The sequence below is a fragment of the Hippichthys cyanospilos genome, chromosome 8, assembly GCF_059441005.1.
Source record: "Hippichthys cyanospilos isolate Australia breed blue-spotted pipefish chromosome 8, RoL_Hcya_1.0, whole genome shotgun sequence".
Classification (NCBI taxonomy): domain Eukaryota; kingdom Metazoa; phylum Chordata; class Actinopteri; order Syngnathiformes; family Syngnathidae; genus Hippichthys; species Hippichthys cyanospilos.
Window position 1 is genome coordinate 6522785 of NC_142376.1, and position 12265 is coordinate 6535049.

The 12265-nt window shown below is 39.7% G+C and overlaps 1 protein-coding gene across 1 annotated transcript; it reads left to right on the plus strand.

Annotated features, from left to right (window-relative positions):
* Window positions 1-445: 445 nt before the first annotated feature.
* On the plus strand, window positions 446-11713 carry LOC148419956 (actin-related protein 2-A). Its single transcript, XM_088421548.1, has 9 exons — window positions 446-592; window positions 2190-2300; window positions 4133-4348; window positions 4447-4519; window positions 4598-4734; window positions 5913-6062; window positions 8356-8501; window positions 8597-8729; window positions 9536-11713. Exons 1-9 carry the CDS (start codon window positions 545-547, stop codon window positions 9704-9706), a joined length of 1185 nt encoding a protein of 394 aa, XP_088277674.1. The 5' UTR covers window positions 446-544; the 3' UTR covers window positions 9707-11713.
* Window positions 11714-12265: the final 552 nt, after the last annotated feature.

A 12265-nucleotide genomic window follows, 5' to 3' on the forward strand; every position in this document is an offset into this window, starting at 1 on the left:
ATTTTGTTTTATTTGGATGTGCTGTGTCATTAGTGACGCAATTCTTCAGCAGATGAGTCGAAAAATAAAACAGGTGATGTTATAAAATCTTTGAAAATGTAGTTCCAAAGTTTATTAAACCAGATATGACTGGCACAGCACTTGATTGTTTTTTTCATCCAAAAATACTATCCTACGCGCTGATTAGAGGGTACGTATCAGAAAACATTTTGTCATTGGAAATATTTAGATGTATTTTTTTCAACTGTCAGCATTCACCCCCAAAAATATTTTGTCATTGCCAATAATGACCGTTTTTTCAAATGTCTCTGCAGTCAAAATTTATGCTTTATTTTTTAATATAAGTAGCGTATTTCTAGAATAATGATGATATAATCATAAAAAGCACACACATGCACACACAAAACTAAGACAAGCACGTACACACACCGGATGAGTCCCCGTCCCTTCCGCCTCCTTTCGTCCGGGCTGGCGTGGCTTCCTTCCGGGCTTGCAGAAGAAAAGTTGCGGGGAAGGTTCATAGGCAACCGGGGCTTTTGACAGAATGGACAGCCATGGACGGAAAGTGGTGGTGTGTGACAACGGTACCGGGGTGAGTTTTAAACTTGGGCCTTTCGTTTAACCAAATCGTCGCCATTTTTGACCGCTTTGAAAGAATCAGGAAGTGGAGCCGCAATGCTAACTGGGCGTGTGGCTAATAGCTAGGCTAATTTTCATTCATCCAGACGTGATATGGAAACCACATTCAGGGGCGTCGATATTATTTCACATTCGTACTAAATACACCAACGTAACCTTAGCAAAACAATGTCCGTCGTCAAAATAAAAACACACCGGACGGGAGCGTTTGGTTTTATAAGCACTCGTACGATTGCGGCTAGCCATTTAGCCTGCTAGCTTTCCAGCTGTCTGCTGTTCCCGATAGGGCAACAGACCTCTTTGATGTGGGTTACCGTCAGGATAATGTTCACGTGTCATGAATTTAATTTCTCAAGCGCACATAATAATTAAATCAAACGTTCAAGTTTGATTTTGTAATGATTACGTTTTTTTCTTTAGGAAACTGTTAGCGTAGTTGACTAGGCCGTGTCAGGTTAATTAAGGTTTAATTAGTTTTCCGTCCGCCAGCTTGTGATTTCCTTTTTGAAATTGATCATTTAATATTTTTTTTGTTTTGTTTTGGCCTAACAGTAATTCAACAATTTGAAGTAGAGTATTTTTCGTGTCGGCAGACCCATCAGGAAGTGGTCGACTTGCAAAATCGTCATAAATTCCACACGCGCAGTAGTAGTCGCCGTTGCATTTTAACGCATATTTGAGATCTGAATTTGCACGAATATTATGGATACTTTTAGTTTTAGTTAATAACAGGGTTAGCAGTTGTCCAATTAGCATAAGAGGTATGTGTATTACTGCGGTGTGCAGGAATGTCACAGATGAGTTTTGCAGAAGAGACTTCCTCTCTTGCTACTTGTCAGCATTGAAACAGGATGTTGCAGAAAATGACCCATAAAAAGACATTTAGTATAATATTATGTGTCATCTGTACACTTTTAGCATTTATGAGTCAAGATTTTTTTTCTTTACCTCAATTTTTTTCAAGTAGGGTTGAAAGTATAAGGAAAAGACCAAAACAAGATGCGTTCTTTTTCTGTAAGGGACATAAAGAAGAGTAAAAAATACTCCTGCTCTCATTAAAAAAAACAAAAAACAAAAAACAAAACACTTTATCCTCCTGAGACCCAGCCAAAATTATCTCCACTTTTGTGTCCATTTTCTCTTGGCAAGATAGGAAAGTTAATTGCATCCCACCCAAACATGAGACATTGCTCCACTATAGTGGACAAAAATGAATGGTGGGTCTCGGGAGGATATTGAAGAATTTATAGAATTTTATGATAGTAGAAACTGGCTATTTAAGAGCTTTTTAAAATAATACAAAATTCTGCTTCATAAAGTGGTGTCATTTCAAAGAATAGATGTCGTTTACACATTCCTGTTTAAATGCTACTTCACTGAAAAAACTAAATTTAATCATTTAAAATAATTATTTAGTGGCGAGTAATTAATTTTTAAAAGATCCAAACGCACTTTAGAAGGAAGGCTTAATTATACTAGTTGCAGGAATAAAAGTCATGTATGCGTGAATGTCTTCATAATTGTCTTCTCCAACCATTTTTGTCTCATAGTTTGTCAAGTGTGGCTATGCTGGCTCCAACTTTCCAGAGCACATCTTTCCCGCCTTGGTGGGCAGGCCCATCATCCGCTCCACGGCCAAAGTGGGAAACATTGAGATCAAGGTACACAACACTTTTTTTGTAGAATAGAATGCCTTTATTGTCACTGTACAACAGGGACTCATTGAAATTAGGAATTATGCGCCAATAGTGCATATCAAATATTTGAGAACTATAAATAGGATAATTAGTGTAGAATAAAAAAAAATATCATAGGTGTGTAATCATTATTTTTCGTGTGTTTCTGTTTTGTTGTTATATATGGGACATTTTGACATCATAATTATTCAATAATTATTGAACGTTATTGTCTCTGAAATGTCTGTAGACCCGTCATGTTTAAACCGAATTAACTAACAAATGTTTTTATCTGACTATTTTTCCAAATAAGTTAGGCACTCTGATTTTTGCCAAACTGTGATGTCATAAACCATATTTGTATTGAACAATAGGGTTCGGGTTATGCACCTGTGCTGCCTCCATTAGCAAAAATACAGATGTTGTTTACTGTTAAATTTAAGTCAGGCTTTTTGTTGTTCCGCTCACTCCCCTCTTACTGTTTACAACATTTTTGTTTTGTTCCTACTGCGATTTTGTGCACACAAACTTCGTCTTCCTCCGTGTGTATTCCCCCGTTGAAGTAGAAATCCCACAAGATGGTAAGTTTAGGATGGCGTATTGCTCCCTTGCATCATCCTCTTGCCTGCCTGCCATGACGTGACTACTTTGCTGTTTTTTTTCTCTCTACTCACAAGTAAAGCTGTCTTTTTGACCTAATGAATAAAGTGCAAAAGCGTTGTTTGTATGTATTTTCCGCCAACTTTGTTTTTACAGATAAAGGCTAGTGAAATGGAAATGTATCACATTTCCAATGCGTTTTTAAACCAAGCGTGCGATACAGAGGAGCAAAAAAAAAAGTGATTCGATGGGGCTTCATTTCCCCGTCACTAGTAAAGACCAACATTCATATACAGCAGCCTGTTGCTAAAAATATTAATAAGAAATAAGACATTGACGGTCCGAGCACTTTTTTTCAATATTATGCTTAAATTTAGGAAATAAATAAATTCACTTAATTATCCGAGAAAATGTGTTGTACAGTTTTAGCGATGGGCATGAAATTGGGTTTGACTTTCGTAATGGGACATATGAAAAAGTCTGTACACTACGCTACTATAAAACAGGATGTTCTTAGAAGTGGCTACTGAGGTCAGTGTGTCATCAGTAGGTCTTTACAGAGAAACTACAAGAGTGTCAGAGAGATTTATAAGTACATGACCTTTGACATTTTCATGGATCAAATGTGTTGGGAGTTATGCCTTGCATTTAAAAGATAAAATTGATTTTCACCTGTAATGGTTATAGTACACTTTCGGATCTTCGGATCTAATTCACCCTTAGGTCCAATAACTTTAGTGAGCAGGAAATAGGTGCCCATTTTAAATGCCTGAACAAATTTCTACATTGCACTTTTCATCTTAAGTGTAGAAGAGATGGACATTTTTTCAGCTGTCATAATTTTAAAATCCTTTTTTTTGGGGGGGGGCATTGTCCCTCTCTCATTTTTTGGAATACTTTATGGTTCGCCAATGAAAACCAAACTTGCACAGGGTGACCTCATAAAACGGCCGCCATCGTCATCGGTTTGGAAGTTTTCATATGTGATGTGAGATTTAATCTAGTTACTGTGCGCAGCTGACAAGTATTACTAAAGCAAGAGAAAAATGTGCATGCGGGTTGATAGTGCATGCTGGGCAATGTAGTTCAAAAGCAGATAGCTGCGTGGTGGTTGACTCAGAATTTGACTTCTGATTTGATACTTACAGCCTGCCTGCCCGCCCTAGGATGTCCTTTGTCTATGAAATTAAATCTATTCCCCGTCTCTATTTGATCAGGATTTGATGGTGGGGGACGAGGCCAGCGAGCTGCGCTCCATGCTGGAGGTCAACTACCCAATGGAGAACGGCATTGTGCGCAATTGGGACGATATGAAGCACCTGTGGGACTACACTTTTGGACCGGAGAAGCTCAACATTGACTCGCGCAACTGCAAAATCCTGCTCACTGAGCCCCCCATGAATCCCACCAAGAATCGGGAGAAGATCATAGAGGTAGGCTTTTAGGGCGATGTCAAATGAGCTGCGACCATGTCGTTCTGCAAAACCGCACATTCAATAAATTCTTACATCTCGAATGATTTCTCTTGCAGGTGATGTTTGAGACATACCAATTTTCAGGCGTCTACATAGCCATTCAAGCCGTGCTGACACTCTACGCTCAAGGTAAGGACAGAGACCTCAGCGTTAATTGTTTGCCCTAATAAGCATGTCATGTTAAGGAACTCATCTGTGTGTTAACAGGTCTTCTGACTGGCGTGGTGGTGGACTCTGGTGACGGCGTGACACATATCTGTCCAGTCTATGAAGGATTCAGCCTGCCCCACCTTACCAGACGTCTGGACATCGCCGGGCGGGACATCACCCGCTACCTCATCAAGGTGCCACCATCGAACTGCGTTCTCATTAATTGCCTGCCCATAGTCAAGCTTAGCTGCAGTAATCCAAATAAAAATACAGAGACAGTAAATGGAACCAAATTAACACAAACATGGGTGCACGCAAGACTCCGGAAAGTCTCCTGGAACACAAAACAATAGTCTAAATCTGGGAATTTGTCGACTACAATACCATAAGAGCTGAAAGAAGATTGTACAGTGTGCTGTTTTGGTTTGCAGCAAGAGTTCAAATGGTCTTTTTGACTGTGAACAAATGTGCCTATTAACTGAGATGTAAGTTACAAGGGCCCAACCAATCTTTTTTTTTTTTTTTAACCAATGTTGATTTTGAGCAAAAAAAAAAAAAAAAAATACAGATAGCTGATTCAAGTGTAAAAATTATAATTAATACAATAGTATTTGGGGTGGCTCAGAGGCGTAGTGGTAAACATGCCTGCCTCATAATTCAGGGTGCTGAGTTCAAATCCACCTCATTCATTTCAGCCTTTCTGTGTGCATGTTCTCCCTTAGTCCGCTTGGGTTTTAGCCGGTTATTCCGGCATCCTCCCACATTCCAAAAACATGCATGGCGGGTGAACTGGACACTCTAAATTGTCCTTAGGTGTGACTGGATGCATGAATGGTCCTTTGTCTGTGTGCCCTGCAATTGACTGGCAACCAGTTCAGGCGCCTACTTCCCATACACCATGGGATAGGCACCAGCAGGCCTGCGACCCCAATGAGGATACGCGACTACAGAACGTGTATGAAAATAGCAATTCCTCTCAATCCATTTCAATAGGTTTCAATTATATGCTTATTTTACCTATTAAAAGGATGTTGTTCACTAATAGCAGGGGTCAACAATATACTTTATTTGGTGGAAAAACAGCAAAAATTGGCTATTATTTTTGGGTGATGTTTAAAATCAAGAGGGCCCTATTAGTTAGTACTTGTTCTTTTTTGTCCTCGTGAGAAAAAGAAAGCAGTCCCACAAGTCTCGTCAATGGTTACAAGCTTTCATAGGTGCTGCTGCTATTTTGATTAGCAACAGAATTAAAATGGGATGTGATTATGTTGTAAGTACTTACCTGTCTTTTGTAAAAATATATATTTTAATGAGAAAAGGGAGGACTGCAACTAAATGTGGCACATTTTTACGAATGTTGTTTTTCCTGCAGTTGCTGCTGCTGCGAGGCTATGCCTTCAACCATTCTGCAGACTTCGAAACGGTTCGCATGATGAAGGAGAAGCTGTGCTATGTGGGCTACAACATAGAACAAGAGCAGAAGCTGGCACTGGAGACCACCGTGTTGGTGGAATCCTACACGGTAAGAGCCGTGGACGGACGCGGGTGGACTTTATCGGTTGATTCCTTCCTGCTTTCCTTCTTTCCCTTCCCCGGTCTTCTTCACCCACTAACATTTTTACTGTTAACAAGCTGCTCTAAGTTGAATGTTGAATTTGATGTTTACAAAGGTTTTGAGAGGTTTTTATTTGTACTCTGAAAGGTGCTAACTATTTGGTTCAGGGAACTATATTGGTAGTGTTACCTTACTAGTAGGGTCTTCATTTGGCCTTCATAATTTACTCAAGAATTAAAGGTTCTGGACCAACATTTCCTGGAGCCTAATGATGGAAACATTCCGAATGTGGGATCGTGAATAGTTTTTGCAATAATTCCTTGTTTTTGCTATATAAATTGTGCTTTTTGGTTCAGAACTTTATTCATAGGTTTTTTAACAAAACAAGAACCTTTTCTTGGTAAATTATTTCTAAAGCTCCAGCAACGCCCGTGACATGATTTGAAAAGTTGGAAGTTAACCCGTTTTTACTTGCATGACTACATGTACTGTAGAAAGTCAAAAGTTGTTGCAACTGTAGATAGAAATGCCACACATCTGGAAATGAAGGAGTAAATCACATGCATGAAACAAGCTTCTTTTTGTAAAACGTGAGAAACAGATGAACTTAAACTCATGAATCCAGCTGCTTAATGCCACAAAATCGGACATTTTATGTACAAGTGTATTTATGGAGCGATGTCAAATTGTGCATAATTGAAACATTTAGCACAACAGGGAATTTCCATCTTAAAAAGTTGATTTGAACCGATTAAAGTTCATTTTTGATAAAAATAGTGTAGGACATTCAAAAAGGACATTTGTAATTTGTTCAACATAAACGCAGCTGTGTTTTTTTTTGTTTTTGTTTTTTCAATAGTTTGACAAGCAGCATATTTGAAGCCTGGTGTTTACCCTTTGGATGACAAATGGCCCCTTTGCATAAAAGCACAGCTTTATATAACACTCGTGTACGCTTAATTAATGGGCTTTGTTGCGGGGGCCGCTGTAAAGCTGAGATTCAAACATCTGGTGCTCGGCGCGGCGCTGCTCGTCCGCCAGTCTTGCTTTTCTTTCCGATGTCTTTTTATTTTTTTCCTCTCCTTCCAGAACCGCATAATCTAAACGCCTGCTTTGGCCAGCTCGTGTTGTGTCTCTGAGCTCATTGTGACCGCACGTGTGTGTGAGAGTTTTAAGAGAGAGTGTGTGTTTGGGTCCCCTCGAAACAAGGAGGCCAATGTATGCCTGGAGCCCGTGGAGTGCACGTGACATCATTTCCTGTGCAGCCACTTTCGCAGCGGCGCAGACTTCCTTTCGCTTGCCCTCGCTCTTTTCAATGAAGCCTTTTGATAGATGTTCACACTGACTTCTACAGGTACAAGTGTTGCCCCAGCCTCAATTTTGTAGTCGGACCTAAAATATTTAGCACAACTCGCTTGTGTTATTAAAGTAGAGATAGGCTGATGTTTCGTTTGTTTTTTTTCACCCAGGGCCAATTATTACTGTAGCTGTAAATAGGCCCAGACAAATATGGGCTTATTTTAGGCTGATATCAATATTTGTGAAAAATAAATAAAATTAAAAATAAACAATTAGCTTTTGTTTCCTTCCCATGCATTTTAGCACGTGTCAATTATTTTTTAAGTTAAGTTTTCTCTATTTATGGACCAGCATGGTACCTATTTCCTGCAAATAAAGTAGTAAATAATCAAGTAAATAAACAGGTAAATATATTGTTGAAAAAATCAAAACAAAAAAGAACAATTTGATTCCCAGAATGCATTGTGTGGCACAATTAGAGGTGTTCATGTGTCACGTGTTTGATTCGAGTAGTTCATATCTAGCATACATACACAATTTGGGGTTCACTATATGATTTCAATATTTTAAAGTGTGACCTCAGATTGTGTGGAAGAACATGACATCCAGTTCAGTTCTTTGCACAGTTTCCTTGCATTGCTTAGGCGAGGATCGCTTTATCCTCAATTACAATTTTTTTATTTCTTTGTTGAGTTGTTCACATTTCCAAATAAATGTGACCTTGTGTGTGAACGCTAAACGGCCCAAAACTGTCCTGCTTACACATATGCTATTGTTTCATTGAATTGAGTCCTATAAGTCAAAAGTATCAGTTGGTATTAGGCTTGCTAAAACTTTACCGCTTGTATGAGTGTAAAACAATGCCTGTGGGGTTCCTCACACTTTGAACCTGTTTTTGGTGTAATTAACCCCCCTCTCCTTCTTTCTTTTCATGTCCGTCCTTCCTCCCACACGTCTGCAGCTGCCAGACGGCCGTGTGATCAAGGTGGGCGGCGAGCGCTTCGAGGCGCCCGAGGCCCTCTTCCAGCCGCACCTCATCAACGTGGAGGGCGTGGGCGTGGCCGAGCTGCTCTTCAACACCATCCAGGCGGCCGACATCGACACCAGGTGGGTGCCGGCGCGGCTCGCGACCGGCTCTTCCTCCTATATGTGTCGCAAAGAAAACGTTTTTAACAACGCAAAAAAATTATCGTCCTCACCAGGCCCGAGTTCTACAAACACATCGTGCTGTCAGGGGGGTCCACCATGTACCCGGGGCTGCCCTCGAGACTGGAGCGGGAGCTCAAGCAGCTCTACCTGGAGCGCGTGCTCAAGGGGGACGTGGACAAGCTATCGGTGAGAAAATTCAGTCTGTCGTCATGCTAGGCAAATCGCTGGAGTTTAAGCGGCGCACACCTTTCAAATGCCCTAGGTTGCTTTTTGTGCACGTTTAACTGGTGCAGTTCACTGCTTTACCACCAGGTGGTGCCCTGAGCCCTAAGAGTTTCAACAATTGAACCCCTCTTTTGAATATTCAGTATGTATTGCGGTTCAAATTGGCTCACATTAATATTTACTTCAATAAAATCTTACCCATAAAAAATAGTTTCTCTATTTTTAATATTTCTGCTATATATCACTTACACAAGATGACCAGATCTTTCCAAGGGTTTAACTTGAGCAAACCAATTTGAGAACTTTTACCCCGAAGAAACAAAAAATTAATGTCCTCATCAGGGAATTTACTGGAGCATATTTCACAATCAACGGGGTTTAGTTTTTTTCTTTTCGTTGATGAGACCTCCTCCCAAGAAATATTGTTGGCCTTGTTCTTGTTTTGTATAGTTTGTTTATTTACATGCGCTCTATGTTCACTCAGTTTTTTTTTTTTTTTTTTGTTCTTTTGTTATGATTGTTGAGGATGCTGTAAAACTTTTGCTGTACTAAAGAATCAAGTGGAGGGAAGAAACATTCAAGCATCCTCTTTTTTTTTTTTTTTTAATTATTGTAATAGCAAGAACATTGACCCTCCATATAGTCAAACTTTTTATAACTAACTGAATAGTTAAGAGCAAAAATAAGCCAACCACAGTTCATGGTGAAATTGATAAAACACGAATAAAATGGAACGACATTGACTTTTATTTTCTCCTTTTCCCCAGAAATTCAAGATCCGCATCGAAGACCCTCCCAGGCGGAAGCACATGGTGTTCCTGGGTGGAGCGGTACTCGCCGACATCATGAAGGACAAGGACAACTTCTGGCTCACCCGCGAGGAGTACCAAGAGAAGGGGGTGCGCGTTCTGCAAAAGCTGGGTGTCACCGTCAGATAAAAACACACATCAAAACACACACGAAAAAAATATATCTATTTATCCTTTCCCTCGTTCCGCCATCAACTCTCCTCTTTCTCGCTGTCGCCTTTTCACTTTTACGCATTTCACCTTTCATGGCAAACGGTTCCAACTTTTTTTTTTTTTGCACAGATCCCATTTAGCGTTAAAAATAAAGGTCGACGTTAATTGACAGGGATGTCTTGAAGGGAAGCCTACAAGCTTTTTGATATCACAATCAGGGTCCACCCAATGTAATTTTTTTCCTTCGACTAATCACATTTTTATAAGTGACAGGTTTTTTTTTTTTTGTTGTTCAGGGAGAGGGATGATTTATGCCATTGCAGTTTTTCCCCTCGCCTTTGTTGCAGTGCACTACTACCATTGTAAATGTGTGTAACCATGGTAACAGAAGTTTGGTTTGAATGAAGTAGAACTTCCTTTAAAGCGGGGTTTCCCCCAAATTTGGGTCTTAACTCGGACCTTTGGTGACGACGCCCAAATTTGGAAGTCGGAATGGGCTTGTACTCCAGCTCCACGCTAACACACCTGTTGTAATCCAAGCAGATATCTGTATGGAAAACAAAGATGCTAATGTAGTACTTGACAAGTTCACGGGTAGCCATTGGGTGCCACTTTATCAAGAAAGCTAATCAAATAAAAAGAACGAATGCACCTTAGCGTGTTCTCGGTTCCAATGTTGTCGATATAAAAGGCTTCGAGTTTACAAGCCATTTGTGAAAAAACATATTGAACTTTACCCCAATTTGTCGGAATATGCTGTAGTCTATAGCTCTGCTATGCTAACACAATATTGAAGTTGTGAATATAGTACAGTAAATATTTCTTTATGAAATTATACAAGATAACTGAAAAGATAACAAAAACCATCTGACATTCATCTACATTATTGTTATAGTGAATTGTAAAGCGTAGTTTTTGGGCTAAGTTTTGCCATTTCGCCAACTTGCGGCGGTTCTGATACAAAGTTATGAACGGCTACGCAAGGAGCTAGCTAGCTAGGAGTGACGAACCAAATTTCGGAATGGGTTACGAAGTTACACAAATGCTTAAGTTGTCCCGATTACGATAAAACTAACAGGTAGTAAAAGTTCTGCGCTAACAAATTCATTACATATCATTTGAAACGTCTTCCGTCTGTACGTTCAGAAAGGAGCCACTGCGTGTTTTTTTTTTTTTTTTTTTGGTGTGTTTGTGTGTGCGAGAGCTGCCCTGCGAGAAACATGTCCTCCATTAGCAGCAGAGCATATTGTAGTAGTAAAAATAAATAACAAATAAATAACGATACAGAGCTGGGCTCTCTGTTTACGTTATCTTAATTTGTGTGCAAACGAGAACATTGAGTAGTCGACGGCTACTTTTAACGCAGGAGTCACAGATTAATGCCGAGATTAAAAAACGGGAAGTATGTGTATGTCGGGATTGTTGGAAACAGACGATCAGGTTTGTGAATGTACGGATGTGCCTACATGATAAATGTGGTGAAAAATTTGTGGGAAACCCTGACTTAAAGGAGCGTGCACACACACACAAACACACACACAAAAGAAAATGATAAAGAAGCTTGCTAGTATTTAGTTGTGTGATGGTACTTGAAGGGCTGTATAATCGACCTTAGTGTTGATCAAAAGCTCTGGTGTTGTATATTTACTCAAAATGCAGCAAGTCACAAAAGGTTGAAATGGAATAGGCTGTTTTTTTCTTTTTTTGAGATTTTTTTCCCCCCCAAGTCCCCCTGGCGTGATTAATACTGGAGGCACTTCATGTTATGATTTTTTTTTTTTTTGATGATTTTTGGATTGTATATTTTTTTTCCTTTCTCCTTTTCTGTGGATGTCTTATCCAGTGCCAAGTGCAGTTCATGTTTTATTGTATGTCTTTGCTCTCCTATTTTTTTTTTTTTTTTGTCGCCACCATTTGGTTTTGACTCTGTTGTTCATAGCATAACTGCCTAACGCTGATTTAAATAAAAGTGATTTATAAGGATGCCTGCCTAGCTTATTCGTCTCTCTCCTGTGTTTGACTTTAATCCGTAACTCTATATCATCCATGAATTTATTTATCCACCCATCCAAGTATCCATCTCTTGCACGACATCAAGTAAACGGGATGAGGAGGAAGTGGAAGAGTGGCGCCAGCAAAGGAAGAGGGTGTCTTTTCTTTGCCTGAAATAAAATGTAAAAAAAAAAAAAAAAAAAAAAATAGAAGAAAGCCTTCTCCAGCCTTGGTTCCATTTTAATCCCTCCACTCCTGCCGCCACTTCCCCGGTGACCCTGACCTCTTACCTCCTGTTTGAAGTTTTCTTCTCCTCACAGACAGGAAGCAGGGAAGGTCATTTGGCACTGGAGCAACTTGTCGGCCATTCTCGTGTTGCGACTGTACATTTCTTTTTATCCTGTCATCTGGAGCACAAAAAGTAAAAGACTGTGTTTTAAACAAGATGGTAAGTGTTCCTTATTCCACTTTAACCTTAGCAAAAGAATTAGCACTTAATGAAAAAAAAAAGTGCAATTTCGGGGCTAAATTTCATGTGTTGCT